At 38.1% G+C, this 18,990-nt stretch overlaps 1 protein-coding gene across 1 annotated transcript in view; it reads left to right on the top strand.

Moving 5' to 3' along the window:
• The window catches only part of ANKMY2 (ankyrin repeat and MYND domain containing 2), a 53,488-nt gene that overhangs the window by 5,442 nt on the left and 29,056 nt on the right, over positions 1–18,990 (top strand). Inside the window, exons 2-3 of the mRNA XM_006880262.1 lie at positions 14,093–14,157; positions 16,223–16,361. Of these exons, the coding sequence (XP_006880324.1) occupies positions 14,093–14,157; positions 16,223–16,361 (204 nt within the window). The remainder of the gene's footprint in view (positions 1–14,092; positions 14,158–16,222; positions 16,362–18,990) is intronic.

Here is an 18,990-nt window from a genome sequence, read left to right as displayed (position 1 = left end):
GGAAAATTAAACCGAATCCACAGGAGCCAAAATATGACTTTAATTTCATACCACCTGAATTTCAGAATCATCTCAGGAATCTCAATAGAGGATACGTTTGCTAAAAAAAAAAAAAAAATAAAATCCATAGCTTTGGGGCCTCAGGAATTTGAAGAGTCAGTATTATTTAGAAGCCAGGGGGTTTTAGCTGTTATTATTATGGTAAATAAGTAGCCTCTGGGTGGTGCAGTGGGCACTATACCAGTCTGCTAACCAAAAGAGCAGCACTTCAAACCCCCCCCCGCCCCCCAGCTGCTCCTCAGGAGAAAGATGGACAACCTCTTTGAGCAAAGAGTTCCAGTCTTTAGAAACCTGGTGAAGGATCACTACAAGTTGGAACCAGCCCCACAGCAGGGGGTTGGGTTTTATGCTAAGTGTGGCATACTATCTGCGAGGAATTGCAGCCAGTGTGCTCCCTAGAGGCAAGGACGGTGACACTTCATCCCACACACCTGGGCATGTTGTCCGGGGGAGCCAATCCTAGGAAAAGACATCATGTGGAAAACGTGGAGAGCTGGAGAAAGAGAGGAAACCCTTCAGATAAGATGGATTGACATGGTGACTGTAACAATGCACTTGAGTGTAATAAGAGATGGTGAGGAAGATGCAAGAAAGGGCATCGTTCACATCTGTTGGCCATAGGGTTGCTGTGACTGATGGTTGATTCGATGGCACCTAACAACAAAAAACAAGCCCCATGCGTTACCAAGCCTTTGTTGTTATGTGCCATCAAGTTGGAACCAACACACAGCTGACCCTCCAGTGGGTTTTTAGAGGCAGTTAGTTGCACAGGAGCAGATTGCCCATCCTCTGGCAGAGCTGCTGACAGATTTGAACTGAGTGTCTTTGAGATTGCAGCACAGCATCTTACCAATAGAACACCAGAGCTCATACTTTGGGTGTTTTGCCAGGAGTGATCAGTCCTTGGAGAAGGACCTCATGCTTGGAATTGTGGCGTGGAGGGACAATACAGGAGAGGAAGACCTGGAAGAGATAGATTGACACAGTGACTAGGGTAGTAGGGGCAGGAGACAGAAATATTGGCTCAGGTTAGGAAAGGGTCCAGAGCTGTTCTACACAAGACGGCTAAGAGTTGCAGCAACTTGATGGCACATAACAACAATAAAAATGGCAATCTATTTTACACATAAGGAAATTTAAGAGACTGAGAGGTTAAGTAATTTGCAAAATGCCAATCAGATAACAAGTGGCAGATGTATAATATGAACCATGTTATTAGGTGACATTGAATCTTCTCTGACTCATAGTGACCCTGTGTACACAGAACAAAACCATGCCCAATCCTGCATCATTCTCATAATCTGCTGTGTTTAAATCTGTTGTTAGAGCCACTGCTTATCAGTCGATCTCACTGAAAGTCTTCTCTTTGTTTGCTGATCCCCTTTCACCAAGCATAATAACTTTCTCCAGGGAGTCACTCTTCCTGATAACATGTCCAAAGTATGTAAAGTGAAGTTTTACCTTCTTCTAAGAAGCATTCTGGCTGTACTTCCAGGAGAAATTTGATTGTTCCTTTGACAGTCTGTAGTCTGTTCAGTATTCTGCACCAGTACCATGATTCAAATGCATCAGTTCTACTCTGGTCTTCTTTATTTATTGTCCAACATTCCACGTGCATTTGGCATAAAGGAAAAAATGCCTCAGTGGCTTGGGTCAGGTGCACCCAAAATGACATCTTGTTCTTTAGCACTTTAAAGAGATCTTTTGCAGAAGATTACCCATTAAAATCCTTTGATCTCTTCACTGTGCTTCTGGAGGTGTTGATTGATTGTGGATCCAAGTAAAATGAAATCCTTGACAACGTCATTCTTTTCCTGTGTGTCATGATGCTTTTTTCATTGGTCTAGTTTTGAATATTTTTTTTAACTTGTTGTTGAGATTTAATCTATACTGAAAATTCTCATCTTCATCAGTAATTACTTCAAGTCTTGTTTTCTGCAAGCAAGTTTTTGTCGTCTGCATATCACAGATTGTTAGTGAATTTTCCTCCAATTGTGATGTTGTATTCTTTTTTATATGTCTGGCTTCTAAGATTACTTGCTCAGCATACAGATTGAATAAGTATGGTGAAAGGATACAACCCTTACACATGCCTTTCCAGATTTTAAATCTAATATCTACCATTGTTCTTTTGAAACTACTATTTCCTAGTCTATATACATGCTCCCACATCAACACAATTAAGTGTTCATTAACACTTAAAATATGATCAATTGTTGTTTGTTGTTATGTGCCGTCCAGTTGCTTGTGACTCATAGCAACCCTATGTACAAGAGCCCTAAACGCTGCTTTACCCTGTGCCAACCTCATTGTCTCTGACACATTCACTTCCACTAACTTAATCACATAATCGATCCGTCTCATTGAGGGCCTTCCTCTCCTGCGCTGTTCCTCCACTCTCCCAAACATGTTGTTCCTCTCCAAAGACCAGTCTCTCCTTGTAACATGCCCAAAGTATGTCAGATGAAGCTTCAGAATCCTTGACTCCAAGGAGCAGTCCAAAGAGCTTCACCCTCTCCAGGACAAACCTGTTTGTTCTCCTAGCAGTCCATGGTATATTTAACAAACACTTTTTCTAGCACTACAGGTCAATAGTCATAGAAATATGCTGGATTTAAAATGGCTAAAACCTATACTAAAGCAAGAAATAACTGATTCACTTCAATTAACATTTTTCTTTCAATAGATTATCATCTGCAATGTTATTTTAATTATAAATGTTAATGATTTTGTAGTTTTATGTGCATTTGACCTGTAAACTTTTGTAGTTAAATAAAAGCCATAAGCAGAATGGCAAAGCTTTCTACTTGTATACAGGAATTATATTTATTTAGTGGGTTGAGATGGGTTCTTATTTGCCCCCCCCCTTTGATATACTTTTCAACTTTAGAAGAGATAGACTACATAGTAGGGATCTCTGGTGACCTAGGGTCAAGAAGCCATACAGCAATCCAGAAGGGACATAGTTTGAGGCCACCAGCTACTCCACAGGAGACGGATGGGCAGTCTCCTCCTGTGTGATTAACTGCCTCTGAAAACCTGCCAGAGAGTCAGCTATGGGTCGGTTCTGACTCTATGATACACCACTACAACACAACTACAAGACTACATAGTCAGTTCGAGAAGTACTTGAAACTAACATATTTTCAGCAGTTTGACATGTCATTTTAACCAGTCTGAAAGAAACTCAACAGCTAATGATTTGAGTATCCTCTCTGCAAGGCACTGTTCTTTAGAAATTAGTAGACAGAGTGTGAGAAGGGTTTATAGTTTGTAGAAAAGTGCAGAAGAATACTGTGCAAATAGTCTCTGCTTTACAATGATCCATTTTGGTTCTGAGGAATCGTATTCATATCAATGCTTACTGTTATACTGATAGTCTGCAGATAAGGAGCTAGGTTGTTGGCCAAAAGGCAGAAAATTCTAATCCACCAACTTCTCTAAGGGAGAAAGATGGGAAATCTCCTCCACTGAGGTAGTTACAGCTCGTGGCACATAACAACAGTGTACTAAATGGAGTGTTAATTGTGTGCTGTCCAGTTGTTGGTGACTCATAGCTCACCCTCCAGCAGGTTTTGAGAGGCAGTAAATCTCGTGGGAGGAGATTGATTGCCCATCCTTCTCCCATGGAGCAGCTGGTGGATTTGAAATGCATGTCTCTGGGATTGTAGCACAGCTTCTTGCCACTAGCCCATCAGAGTATAGCAGCCTATAATTGTTTACTTGCAAATGTTTAGTTTTATGATTTACTGTTCAAAGCACTGCTACATTTATAAAAATACCTATCATGAAACATGTAAGAATGAAAACTTAAGTAATATAAGATGTTCCATTTCCATCAGAAAAGGCATACATTTTAGTCATTTGACTGGAACCCATTTGTAAAACAGGGACAGCTTGCACACTACTTTTGGGCACTGTTACAAGAATGTCTTGCTCTCAGTGCATTTGGATGCCAGTTGTTCTATAGATTATGTATACATACATATTTGTTAGAATGCAGAGCATTCTGGACAGAATTGAGAAGCTGCTTCCTACATGCCCATTTTAGTCATAGTTGACAGGAAATCCAATACACAATATTTAAGAAGAGAAAATTGAAATCACTGAGCCATGTTTAACTGGCCTATATTACTTAGACGTTGACCTACTTTCCAAGTTCTGACATCTTTTTCAGTAAGCACTGAGGAAACCGAACCAAATACAGCAAACCTTTTGTAAAGGTATAACCCAGATTTTTCTATTACATTTTTTAGGACTTGAAATTTCTGAGGTCACTGTTACTGATTTAAAAAGAAAGTAATAATACTTGCTGATTTAAAAAAAGTTTATGTAAAAAGGAACCATGAAACCTGTTTTAGGTAAAAAAGAACCTTGGACAATAATCTTATTTTTACCAATTTTATTGATGTATAATCAAGCTTCAGTAGATATTTAAAATATTTAAATATTTAAAATGTTTGATTTTTATCAGTTTTGACATGAGGATACATCATGAAATTGTATTACAAGCATGATAATAAAACAGTTCTACCTCTGGTGGCATAGTCCATGGGGAATTGCATTGCTTACCCAAACACACTGCCTCTCATGATTTGAATACACCAATAACTCTGCAGGAGAAAGAAGGAAAGTCTTCTTGCCTGCAGTTAACAGCCTCCAAAAAACCCATTGGAGGATCAGCTATGACAATGAAAGAAAGATTACCCCCAAAGAATTCTATATGCCCCTTGGTAATCTGCACTCTACCCAACTCTTATTTCCAGTAACCACCGATTGATTGTTATATTTTATGATTTCTATATTCTGAATTTATTTAGAGATAGAATTATATTATTGTTACTAAAATTACATTTTATATACAATTTATAATTTAATATATGTTATTATATTAATTATAATTATACTATCATATATTGTTACTTTTATCTTTCCTGCCCTGCCCCTCCTTTTACACACATCATGATTTTGAGGTTAGTCCATTGGTCCCAATACTGAATTTCTCTTTTTTTTTTCTCCCTGAGTGTGTATGTAGGTAGATAAATAACTACAAAATACTTATCTTTTCATGGCAAGAGACATCTCTAACCCTGCCCGTTCCCAATTTTTTACTATTAAATAAAGATCCTGCCATAAGATTCTGCGCAGAACTCTGGTGACTAAAAGGGCAGTTATTCAAACCTTACATCTGCCTCATGGGAAGAAAGTGTGGGATTCTGCTAACATAAACATTGGGGTTGAGGGAAGACTGAGAAGAGGGGATGAATGATGTATACTACATTGAAACAGGTGAGGGAGAGAACTATTTAAAAGGGATATATGATTGGGTATTATTGTCAGGAGTCCAGAGTGAAGGCTGCATAGTGGAGTGGACTTGGAGGGAGGGATTATGTAACAATGAAAGAGTTTTACTTTTCAAGGAGAAGAGTGAATTGGGGGGATGGGAGTAGGCAGGGAGAAAAGTGCAACAATGAATGAATAGAAACCCTAAGTCTCTGTAAACTTTTATTAAAAATAAAAAAAAAAAAAAGAAGAAAAACGGTCATAGCCTTGGGAACCCTATGTAGCATTGTGTTGTGTCCTATATGGTTGCTGTGATTTGGAATCTAATCAGTGACAATAGATTCCCCCTATTTTTAAAAACAAAGCTATACATAGTTAATATCATTATAGCTAAGGTATTTATAGTTTCCAAAGATTCAGGCTTGCTATTAGTCAAATACAGAACTAGTTTGAAGAAAGTTAATTTAAAACATATGGTGTCCTTTAGCTATGTGACAGAGCAATTTATGCAGTCTCTATGGATTTAACAGCTGATCCTCTAGCAGATTTTCAGAGGCAGTAACATTGAAAAGATTGGGAATCCGAGAACAATTATCTAAACCTAAAACTTAGACCAAGAATATTTTGTACATAACAGAGCAAGGAAACATTGCACAGTTTAAAATTAGGAAAGGTGTGCATCAGGGATGTATCCATTCTCCATACCTGTTCAGTCTATATGCTGAGCAAATCATTTGAGAAGCTGGACTCCAAGAAGAATGCAATATCGGGATCAGCTGAAGACTCATCAACAACCTGCATTATGCATGTGATACACCCTGGCTTGCTGAAAGTGAGGACTTGAAATATTTGCTGCAGAAGATCAAAGACTACAGCTGTCAATATGGATTGCATCTCAACATCAAGAAGACAGAAATCTTCACCACTAAACCTTTAAGTAACATAATGATAAATGGAGAAAAGATTGAAGTTGTCAATGATTTTATCTTACTTGGATCCTCAATGAACACCCTTGGTACCAACCATCAGGAGATTCAGAGACATACTGCATTGGACAAGTCTACTGTCAGAGACCTCTCCAAATTACTGAGGAGCAGTGATGTTGATTTGAAGATTAAGGTGACATTGACTCAGACCATGGTCTTTTCAATCACTTGCTATACATCTGAAAACTGGACAGTAAATAAAAATGACAGAAGAAGAATTGACACATTTTAGCTGTAATGTTGGAGAAGAATACTGAATATCCCATGGACTGTCAAAAGAACAAATAGATAAGACTTGGAGAAAGTGAAGTCAGAATGCTTCTTGCAGGCAAGGATAACAAAGCTTTGTCTCACATACTTTGGGCATGTTGCTAGGAGTGGTGTAAAAAGAACAAGAGCAGCATGGGGACAGTTGTATACAACCTCCACCAACTCTACAAGGGGAAACTGCCCCTACCAATAACATCCACAACACAAAACCAATTCCCATGAGATTAGACATGTCCCCCATGCTTCCACACCTCTTTGTACTCTACTGGGTCTGAAATCCATTGTGATAGCTCAAAGACCACACAAAACCTTATTAAGGAAGTCAAAAGGCTATAATCTAGGTTGGTAGCAGATACAATCACTCAGCCAGTTCAGCTTCCAAAACAAGCTCATAGGAACCTCAGCCTTCAGTGATGTGTCTTTAGGTTAGTGTTACAAAGCTCCCACCTTGGTCCTCCAAAACACTTGGACAAAAGGCTTTTAGCTCTGATTCTATGGGATAGCAGTCCCAAGATCAGCTGTGATTCATGTCAGATCTCTGATCCTCTGCTGTGACTATTGGTACTCTCCTGTAGGTCTGGCTATTGTAAGAATCCTTGGACCTGAAGGGCACACCGCGTGCTCCGCTTCTTGGTGGTGGTGAGATTCTCAAAGTCTGCAACTGAATCTGCTCAGTTTAATGGCAGGGCTATCCATTCTCTTTGTGGATATGCTAATGCACCCTATTCACATATTTCTGCCCATCCACATGGCAAAGTCAAAGTCCTATCTTGTACCATGCTCACCATCTCTGATATTCTTGAACCCGTTGTTGCAGTTACCGTGTCAATTCATCTTTTTGAGGGTCTTCTCCTAGGCTGACTTTTAAAGCATAACGTTCTTTTCCAAGAACTGGTCCCTCCTAACAGCATGGCCAAAATATGTGAGGAGAAGTTATACCATCCTTGCTTCCAAGGAACACCCTGGTCACACTTTCTCCAAGACATGTGTGTTTGTTCTCTTGGTAGTCCACAGAATTTTCAATATTTTTTTTCGGACACCAAAATTCAAAGGCTTTGATTCTTCTGTTATCTGTAGTCATAGTCCAACTTTCAGATGCATAGCAAGTAATTGAAAGACCATGGCTTGGATCAGAGACACTTAGGCCTTTAAGCTGATGTTCTCTCTCGGCAGCAGTTTGGAGAAGTCCCTGAAAACAGATTTTCTCAGGATGTATGTCTTTTGATTTTTTTTTTAATGTACCATGGACTGCCAAGAAAACAAACAGATTCAGCCTGGAGAGGATTAAACCAAGCAACTCCCTGGATGCAAGGATTCTGGGGCTTCATCTGACATACTTTGGGCATGTTGCCAGGAGGGATGGGTCCTTGGAGAGGGACATCATGCTTGGGAGGGTGGAGGGACGGTGCAAGAGGGGAAGACCCTCTATGAGATGGATTGATTCAGTGACTGGGGTAATCGGGATGGGTGTGTCAGAGGCAGTGCGATTGGCACAGGATAGAGCAGGGTTTAGGGCTGTTGTGCATAGGGTCGCTATGAGTCGCAAACGACTCGACGGCACATAACAACAACAACAACAGTACACCAAATGTTGATTGTGGGTGAAAGTAAGGTGAAATCAATGACAACTTTAATCTTCTATCTATCTATCTATCTATCTATCTATCTATCTATCTATCTATCACAATGCTGCCCATTTGGCCCAATGCTAAGTATCTTTGTTTTCTTGATGCTGAGGTGTAATCCATATTGAAGGCCATAGTCTTTGATCTTCTGTAGCAAGCACTTCAAATCCTCCTCAAATTTCAGCAAGCAATGTTACATCATCTGTATAATACAGGTTGTTGATAAGTCTTCCTTCGATCCTGATGCCACATTCTTCATAAAGTCCAGCTCCTCATATGACTTTTTCAGCATACTGAATGAAGAGTTATGAAGAAAGGATACAACCCTGACACACGCCTCTCTTGATTTTAAAACATGTTCCCTTGTAATTACACATGTAATTACACAAGTTGTAATTTGTTGTGATCCACACAGTTGAATGCCTTTGCATAATCAGTAAAATACAGAGAGACATTCTTCTGGTGCCTTTGCTTTCCATCAAGTTCCATCTGATATCAGTAGTAACATACCTGCAGATATACCATCTCTTCTAACTCCAGTTTGGATTTCTGGCATTTCTCTGTTGATATACTCTTCTGGCCATCTTGCACATGATATTAATGATATTTTTTGATAGTTTTGCATTATGTTGGATCACCTTTTTTGGGAATGAGAACAAATATAGATCTCTTCCAGTCAGTTGACCAGATACCTGTCTTCCAGAGTTCTTTGCATAGTCTGGTGAGCACATCCAGGGCTGTATCTATTTTTTGGAACATGTCTATTGCTATTTCATCAGTAAGTTTTATATAGATGGCTTAAAAGAGCCTTTCTGGGAGATAATAGGAAATAATGATTGAAACCCATTCATATCTAAATCTCTTAGAAGACTGATAGAATTCTGGGGGGAAAAATCCACAGGTTTATTTGGTTTGGCTTCATTGGTTTGTCTTCGTGGAGAATCCAATCTAAATGAATTATATTGTGCTGTCCTGGCTCTAAGGTAACAGAAGCAATGCAATAGGTACTGGGGGATTACTGTGTATCCCTCATTAAAGCAAGTACTTAGTCCTCAGAATTATATCACAAGCTCAAACCTGATTGCTACTCTGAGCAGACCCTCCATAGGGCTTCTTGAGCTAGCAAGTGCGATGAGAGTCAACTGCCCATCTTTCTTCTGGGGAGCCCTTACTGTGATTGAGTACTGTGGAGTTGGAACCAACTCACAGCTGACCCCTTCGTGCGTTTTCAGAGGCTGTAAATCTCACAGGAGGAGATTCCCCATCTTTCTCCCATGGAGCAGCTGCTGATTTTGAACTGTGTATTTTGTGTGTTTTTGTTATGTGCTGTCAAGTCGCCTGCAACTCATAGTGACCCTATATTCAACAGTCCTAAACTCTGCTCTATCCTGTGCCAATCTTATTGCTTCTGACACACCCACCCTGATTACCCCAGTCACTGAATCAATCCACCTCATAGAGGTTCTTCCTCTCCTGCACTGTCGTTCCACCTTCCCAAACATGACGTCCTTCTCCAAGAACTGATCCCTTCTTGAAACATGTCCAAAGTATGTCAGACAAAGCTTTGGAATCCTTGTCTCCAAGGAGTAGCCTCTCCAGGATGAACATGTTTGTTCTCTTAGCAGTATATTCAATACTCTTCTCCAACACCACAGCTCAAAGGCAACAGTTCTCCTTCTGTCATCCCTAGTCATTATCCAGCTCTCTGATACATAGCAAGTGATTGCAAAGACCATGGCCTATATTTTGTGTAGCTAAGTCCTCAGAGCTCTGTCAAAGAGGGATACAAACTACTGGGGACCCACAGCCTTTGGGTTAACACAACAAATCAATGCCAACTCAATCCATCACTGAGCTCCTTCATGTTTTGTTATTAGGTGACATCCAGTCCATGGCAAATCACATCTACCATGTGAACAGTGGATTTGAACCTTGCCTTATTGTGTTCCAGCTTCATAATCTTGATATTCTTGAGCCCACTGCTAAAGTCACACTGTGAATCCATCTTGTTCAGGGTCTTCCTCTCTTTCTCTGACTTTCCCCCCTTGATGTATTTTTCCAATAACTGACCCCTCCTGACAAAGTATGTGAGATGAAGTTTCACTATCCTTGCCTCTAAGGAGCAACCTGGATGTATTCCTTTAAGAAATACTGGTTTTGTCTGCCCCAACACCACATTCAAAGGCATATGTTGTTGTTGTTATGTGCCATCGAGTTGTTTGCGACTCATAGCGACCCTATGTACAACAGCCCTAAACCCCACTCTACCCTGTGCCAATCGCATCCCATCCCGATTACCCCAGTCACTGAATCAATCCACCTCATAGAGGGTCTTCCCCTCCTGTGCTGTCCCTCTACTCTACCCAGCATGATGTCCCTCTCTAAAGACCTGTCTCTCCTTGAAACATATCCAAAGTGTGTCAGATGAAGCCCCAGAATCCTTGCCTCCAAGGAGTAGCCTGGTTTAACCCTCTCTAAGATGAATCTGTTTGTTTTCTTGGCAGTCCATGGTACATTCAATACTCTTCTCCAGCACCACAGCTCAAAGGCGTCAATTCTCCTTCTATCCTCCCTAGTCATTGTCCAGCTCTCTGATGCATAACAAGTGATTGCAAAGACCATGGCCTGTATCAGGCGCACCTTCGTCTCCAAAGAGACACCGTTGCTCTTGAGTACTTTAGAGAGGTCCCTAACAGCGGACTTTCCCATCGCAATACGTTTTTTGATTTCCTGGCTGCTGGTGCCAAGAGCGGTTACTGTGGAGCTGAGCAGACTGAAGCTGTGAACAATCTCAATCTCTTCGCCATCCATCTTGATGCTGCCAATTGGTCCAGTGGTGAGAATCTTTGTCTTCTTGACATTGAGCCTCAGTCCATACTGAAGGCTGCAGTCCTGGACCCTCTGCAGTAAGTGCATGAGGTCCTCCTCAGTTTCAGCGAGCAAGGTTGTGTCATCTGCATAACGCAGATTGTTGATAGATCTTCCACCAATCTTAACGCCACACGTTTCCTCATAGAGCCCAGCCTCTCGGATAATCTGCTCTGGATACAGGTTGAAGAGGTATGGAGATAGGACACATTCCTGGCGCACACCCTTCCCAATTTTGAACCGTTCAGTGTTGCCCTGCTCTATTCTGATGACTGCCTCTTGGTCCAAGTATAGGTTTCGCATTAGCACGATTAAATGTTCTGGGATTCCCGTTCTTCTCAGAGTCAGCCACAGTTTGTTATGATCCACGCAGTCAAATAAATGCTTTTGCATAATCAATGAAACACAGATAGACATTCTTCCGGTATTCTCTGCTTTCAGCTAAGATCCATCTAACATCGACTACAATATCCCTAGTACCACGACCCCTTCTAAACCCAGCCTGGACTTCTGGCAGTTCTCTGCTGATGTACTGTTCCAGTTGTTTTGGGATAATCTTCAGTAGAATCTTGCTTGCATGTGAAATCAATGCTATTGTTCTGTAGTTTCCACACTCAGTTGGGTCTCTCTTCTTTGGGATGGGAACAAATATAGATCTCTTCCAGTCAGTTGGCCAAGTGGTTGTTCTCCAGATTTCTTGGCACAGCTTGGTGAGCACATCCACGGCAGCATCTGTTAGCTGAAATATGTCAATTGGTATACCATCTATTCCGGGTGTCTTATTTTTTGCTATTTCCTTCAAAGGCATATAGTACTGTGTTTTATTGTTAGTACTATATATTGTTTGTATGTGAATGTACCATTCATATAGTATTGTATATTATAATAAGATTTTTACTAAATTAGCTTTAACAGTTTTATTTCCCAAAATAGTGTTTTCAACTTAATTGCAAAATATTGTTTAACAGTTAGTATAGAATTCTTCTATGTGAGCTGTCTTTTTCATGTTTCCTTGCTGGCCAGGACCTTCTGATGCCACTAAATTAAGAACACTAAATTACAACTCATCACACAGTGGTTGTTTGGGGTTTGTTTGGTTCTATTTTTTACCTTTTAGGGGATTATTTGCTCATCTATTTCCCAAAAGTCTGTTTTCATTTTATGGAATAAGACATTTAATTGTTCTTATACTGCTGTGCATTTCTAAATGGGAGGCTTAACGATATTTACTGGGGGGGTGTGTGTGTACACACACACACACACACACACACACACACATCCCTCTCCTCCATCCCCTAATTGCTCCCTGACATATTTAACTTAAATTTCCCATCATTGGCTTAAATATTTATAAAATTATTGACAAACCTCTTCGCTAATGCCTAGGTGTATTGTAAAGTTAGGATCCTCTTTCCCTAGTACATCAGGTTTTCACACACCTAATTCTGTTACAGTCGGCTAGACAGACAGTCAGGAGCTGTGGTGGTGTAGTCTGCAGAGGATTGCTCTGCTAACTCAGAGGCTGAGTCTTTCTGGCAGTTTGAATCTACCAGCAGCTCTGAGGGACAAAGATGGGCAGCCTCCTCTCTGCAATTTAGTCTTGGAGACTCAGTCATTTATGAATCGGTTCCCACTTGACAGCAGTGAGTTGGAGGGTCATTTAAGAATTGGTTCCCACTTGACAGCAGTCAGTGAGATAGATACTAATTTCCTCAGTGGATAATGGCAGCCCTTTCCTTATGTGAAATTAACTGTGGGAATTGTCATTCTCTTTTAATTCCCGTATGGGGGTGTTTGAAAAAGTTGCTGATGAGAAGTCACAGATGTGAATGAACTAGAACCTAGAACTTGCTTTTGTTTTTGCGTTTGTTAGATGCCCTCAGGTGTAGCATAGTTTCCGAAAAATGCACTATTTATAAAAACAGCTGCTGTTGCATCCAGGGACTTGTAGATCATTCACATGACATTTTCCCAGCAGAACCATTTCTTTGGGAGATATTTCTGTCTCTCCTCTTCTGGTTCAGGGCACTCATGATTTACCTAAATCTAATCTGCTTTCAATCTCTCTCACGGCTTTAATGTTCTCTACTAGAAGACCAGTAGAATTTAACCACATGTTAAACTATACTCTAAATTTAGAAAAGAAATAACTCCTGCTTGAGGTTAGCATGCTTTATTCTTTTATAAAGTTATATATAACACACACACACACACACACACACACACACACACACACAGAGTCTTTTTAGAGGAGAGACTTACCTCAATCTTTCTTCTCAAGAATACACAATTTCATTGTTCTTTTGCCTGTCAAATCAGGACCTTTTTGGCAGAACGTATGACTGTTTCAGTTGGTGATGATAATAGCACAACATTCTTTCCAGCAACAATTTGTTTCCTTGCAAAATACTGGATAAACCTGACAGTTGTGGCCCAATTACAGTCTATTTCTAAATTACTGGGTGGTGGACCTTCAGGTTTACAATTTGGGTATGGAAATCTGAATATTGAGTGTAGGTCACTTCTGTGTAGGCCCAGGCATTAAAGGTACGCTGCAGACTAAACACTTCCTAACTGAGCACTGTGCTACCTTCACAAACCCTCATCGTGATAAATTTAAATAAAAACTGACTGTATTTTTGAACTCAGATTATTGTATTGACAGGAAATTAAGCTTTAGATGCTAGGTTGGAGTAGATGACATTAAAATGTATTTCTGTATTAGCAATCTTGGCCTTAGTGGTTGTTGTATAACTGCCATGAGGAAAATGTATCTAATTTAATATGCTCTTAGGTCAGTGGAGATAAGCAAAATGGCATTATTTTTGTTTCTATAAATCTACTCTTCTGGGTAATTAATTTTTGAAATATCATGTGATTGAATGCATTTTTAGGCACTTAATGTGACTGATTTTAGGATAAACTTTTAAGCTTTATTTTTTTATGCTCTGCTTTTTAGTCTGTTCTAACGATAAATGACCTTAATTTGCATTTTTGAAGGTACTGTCCAAGAAGCAGGAGCTCTGTTAGCCAACAAGGATGTCCGTGTCAACTGTTTAGATGAGGTAAACTTAAAAAAAAAGTTTACTAAGCTTTATTTTATATGAAATGTATAATATATAAAGCCCAAGAAAAACAGAAAAGTGTGTAGCAGGCAGTTGAGGTGGAAGACAGGTAAATGGGCTAAAGTGGTTAATATAGATGACAACTAAAACACAAACAGATGTGGGACCATGAGAATAGTTTGCAATACAAGATCAAAAAGCATTGCTTTGTTCTGAAGCGTATTATCATTTGGTGGTAAAAGCTTTTTAAAGCATAGGACAGTTTTACAGTCTCCAGGTTATTCATTTACAGAGCTTGGTAACTTCTAGTTGTTTAAAGGAGATGGTTGGCTGATTGACTATTCATCTCTTCTTGGTTAATAGAAAATGCTGAACTTTCAGGCTGAAGTCTAGGGCATAAATGCCTATAATGAGAATTGTTTTAATACTTGAGTTTTGTTATTTTTTTGCCCACAAATCAACAGACTATTTCAGATAAGAGACATGACTTGCTTGAATCATATGACTAGTACATGGCCAGAGCTGAAACCAGAAACTAGATTTTCTAGGATTCTCATGTCTACCAAATATGTTTAGTTCCTGGAAAAAAAAATAATTATATACATATGAGGAAAAAGATGTGTATGTTAATAAAATAATAATCATAACCCCTCAGAACAAATGGAATCTCTATTTTAGGGAAAGTGAATAAAACATATATAAAACATGCTATATTATTACGTGAAACATTATGAAGCTATTAAGTAAATGTATTCATCTGTATCTGTTGAACTGAAGGAATGTCTATAAATTACTACCAGGAGAAAAAACAAGGCTCAGAAAAAGTGAATTAAAATAACCTCATTGCTATTGATTTGGAGCTAACTCAGTGCCGAGGCTCAGGGTTTCAGAAGCTGTTAATCACATGAGAAAAGATTCCTTATCTTTGTCCCATGAAGCAGCAGCTGAATCCAAACTGACCAAAGGTATTGTCATTGCTTTATTTTAATAGTCTCATTTCCCCCCCTTAAACAATAATCCAGAAACCCCCCCTAAGCCTATAAAGCATATGTGTGTGTGTGTGTGTGTGTGTGTACGCACACATTTGTAATATATAAATATAAAAATTTATAGCCTTAGAAATCTATTGGGGAATTCCTATGTGTTGGAACCAACTCAATGGCAGTAGATTTGCTTTTTGGTTTTATAATATATGTACATACACATAAGGTGGCCTACTTGTAAGGAATAGCACTGACAATGCAAAGGTATACAGTTCAAATCTACCAGTTGCTCCAAAGGAGAAAAATGAACATTCTCTTCCAGTGTGAATAACTGCTGCTGAAAACCCACTGAAGGATCAGTTATGGTTTGGTTCCAACTCAATAGTACATAACAACATCAAATAAACACATATACAGATAATATAAAGATAACTAAAATTATGTAACATGTGCACACAGTGTAAATAACATTTATTATAGATAATATTTAAGATGTATATATGTGCACACTTACAGCTAATTCATATCATATGTGTATTATTTTTAAGAAATTGTTTAAAGAAAAGAGAGACTATTATAATGTTTCTTGAGCTTTGTTTTTCTTTTTGGTACACTTCATGGACATTTCTCCAATTCAACGTGAATTGAATTCATTTACTTTAATAGCTTCATAATATTCCATGAAATGATACAGCATACTTTATTCAGATTTTTCTCTAGGTAGACATTTGTTTTGAAGGTTTGTGGGTTTTGTTTTCTTTTTTCTTGCGTGTGTCTGTATTTGGATTTTTTCCTCCAGGAGCTGTGGATGTCTAGTAGAGTGAGAACCCTAAAAAATTCATGTTCTGATGTGAGACTGAGCAAATCTTACCTGAGTCTGGATGTTAATTTATAAAAACTCAGGTTTTAGAAACTTTTCCTCTGTTGTTCATGGGCAGTCCAAATGAGAGAAATGAGTATAACAATATACTGATTATGAAGATGATTTATTAATTCACTTTAATGTTTTTAAATGAAATTTTAGAAATATAAGTAGAAGAAGAGAGATATGTCAAGATAATGCATTTTTCTTTCTATTAAAGAATGGAATGACTCCTCTAATGCATGCTGCATATAAAGGAAAGCTTGATATGTGTAAATTACTCCTGAGACATGGAGCTGATGTAAATTGTCATCAACATGAACATGGATATACAGCCCTCATGTTTGCTGCACTTTCTGGTGAAGTTTTACATTTACTCTCTTTATTAATATTAGTTACCATTAGTAATTTGTATCTGTATGTGTAAATTAAATACATTTTTATTTTTATGATTTTAAAGATTTTTGAAAAATAGTGATAAGAATTGGTGGGAATTTTCTTTTTCTGGAAACCTATCATGAGTGAAATGTATAGTAAATTTGGTAATCTGTTTCTTTAGTTATTCAAGTTAATGTATTCCTTATGTTAACCATATCATTTTTATAAAGAGTTGGGCAACTGGATATATTAGTTTTCAAATTTAGCTTCTATTTTATTTTTATAAATATTGTTACCTTTTCAAACAATGTAGAAAAAAAAAATCTTTGTTCTTCTCTCAAGAAAACAGCTTCTCTGACAGTTATTTGTTTATTTTACTAACATTTATGAACTAAAGATGATGACTCATTTAGAAACTTAATTTAACTTCCATTGCCTATGATATGCTAAATACGGGCAATTGTAACCATTATAGAAAACTAAATACAAATATGTGTAACAGTTGCAAGGATTCGTTTTTGTTTTACTTTTTTTCTAAAAAAAAAAGATAATTTTCTCATACTTTAAAAGCAGTAATTTCTAGGGTTCTCTGGTGGCCTAGGGATCTCTGTGGAAAGAAGCTGCATTGCAATCTCAGAGGTACATGGTTTGAATTTACCAGATGCTCTGCTGCAGAAGGAGGGGTAATCTCCTCCTGTACTAGTCAGATCTGATTTGATGGTACACACACAAAAAAGAATAAAATAAAATTAGAAAAAAAAGCAGTAATTTGTATTTCTGTAATCTTGGATTGGGAAAACATTTTGAAGCATAAAATAAAATTTAGAATCCAAAAAGGACAACATTGACTAATTTGATAACAAAAAATACTAACATTTTCATCTCTGAGGTACTATAGAATTAAAATAAAAATGAAAGTTGAAAATAGGATGTATCTTCAAGGTTTATATCTTTATATATGAAGGATTCTTAGAAGGTGATATCTTTATATGTGAAGAGTTCTTATAAGTCAATTAGAAGAAGCCAAATACTAAAATTGATAGTAGAAAGCATAAATGATTGGGAAAAAGTAACGTACATCCTGAAAAAGATATGAAATATTCTCACCAGTAATCAACAAAAAGCAAACCAGAACATTAAACACTTATTTTTCACTTATATGAGCAAAGAGTAAATAATAATAATAATAATGCCCAAGATTGGGCCAGGAATTTCACTGCATTGTTTTGGGGAAACATACCAGTCCGACCTTGCTGGAAAACAACCAGGCAAAAGGAATTTAGGTTTGCCCAATTTTTGTTCAGCACATGCTTTCCAAGAAATAACCCAAGGGAATAGTAATTGAATTTTGCAATGTTGAGTAGAAAATCCTGCTCAGTAATTTTATAAAAGCTTAATATTTTTATTGATTCTATTAATAAAAGAATGTGAACAGAATAATTATGTATATTTAGATAGACAGAAAGTCTAGAAAGAAGATAACTGATTGCTAAGAATAGTTACTTTAGAACTTAATGAAGTACACAGTGCTTTGAGTGACTGGGTACCACCTTACTCTATGCACACCAGAAAGACCTGTTAATAATAACTGTTATTCAGATATACACACCACCAACAAAAAACACGTGGAAGGAACTTGAGGAATTCTATCAACTTTGCAGCCTGAAGTCGATCAAATATTGTCTAGATGCCTCAGTAATAATTGATGACTGAAATCCAAAATTTGGATACATAGTAGAAGGAATGGTAGTTGGAAATTAGGGACTTGAGAAAAGGAATGAGGCTGGAGAGTGAATGAATTTTGTATATTCAATGATATATTTGTCATAAATATATTTTTTAAGAAACACAGATGACAGCTATACACATGAACTTCACCAGATGGACTGGACAGGAATCAGATTGATTACATCTTTGGAGAACCTCATTATCAGTAGTCAAAGCAAGGCCGGGTGCTAACTGTGGAACAGATACTCATGTGCAAGTTCAAACTGAAGTTGAAAAAAATGAAAACAGGTCCACAAAAATCAAAATATGACCGTGGGTCCATCCTACCTAAATACAAAAGTCATCTCAAAACTAGGTTTGAGGCATTGAACACAAATTATCAGATGAGTTGTGGAATGACATAAAAGATAGCATCCGTGAAGAGAGCAAAATGTCATTACAAAGACAGGAAGAAGAAAAGACTAAAATGGGTATCATCCTCCTTTTCTTGGCAGGGACTGGGCATATGGTCCTGGTCCCAGAAATGTGTGGAGGCAAAAGACAAGGGCTCCGACCCCTCCTCCTCCTCATGTTTTCAGTGTTGGCGGCTTCCTGTCTTCTGTTCTATCCTTATGCAACAAGACAAAGGAGAAAAACCAAAATTAATATCAGAAGAGTCTCTTAAGATTGCACTAGAGTGTCAAGACCAGAACAAAGGGAAGAGATGTCAAAATGAAATAAATAAACAGAAGATTTCAAAAGGCAGCTTGAGAAGCCAAGTTTACTATTATAATGGAATGTGCAAAGAGCTGGAGCATAAAATGGGAAGTACTTGCTTGGCATTTCTCAAGTTGAAAGAACTGAAATACAAATTCACTTCTCAAGTTGAAATGCAAGGAGACT

This window comes from Elephantulus edwardii, unplaced genomic scaffold, assembly GCF_000299155.1.
Source record: "Elephantulus edwardii isolate Elephantulus edwardi_28Jun2011 unplaced genomic scaffold, EleEdw1.0 scaffold00007, whole genome shotgun sequence".
Taxonomy (NCBI): domain Eukaryota; kingdom Metazoa; phylum Chordata; class Mammalia; order Macroscelidea; family Macroscelididae; genus Elephantulus; species Elephantulus edwardii.
Note: the sequence above shows the minus strand (reverse complement) of the source record. Positions and strands in the feature narration are given on the sequence as shown.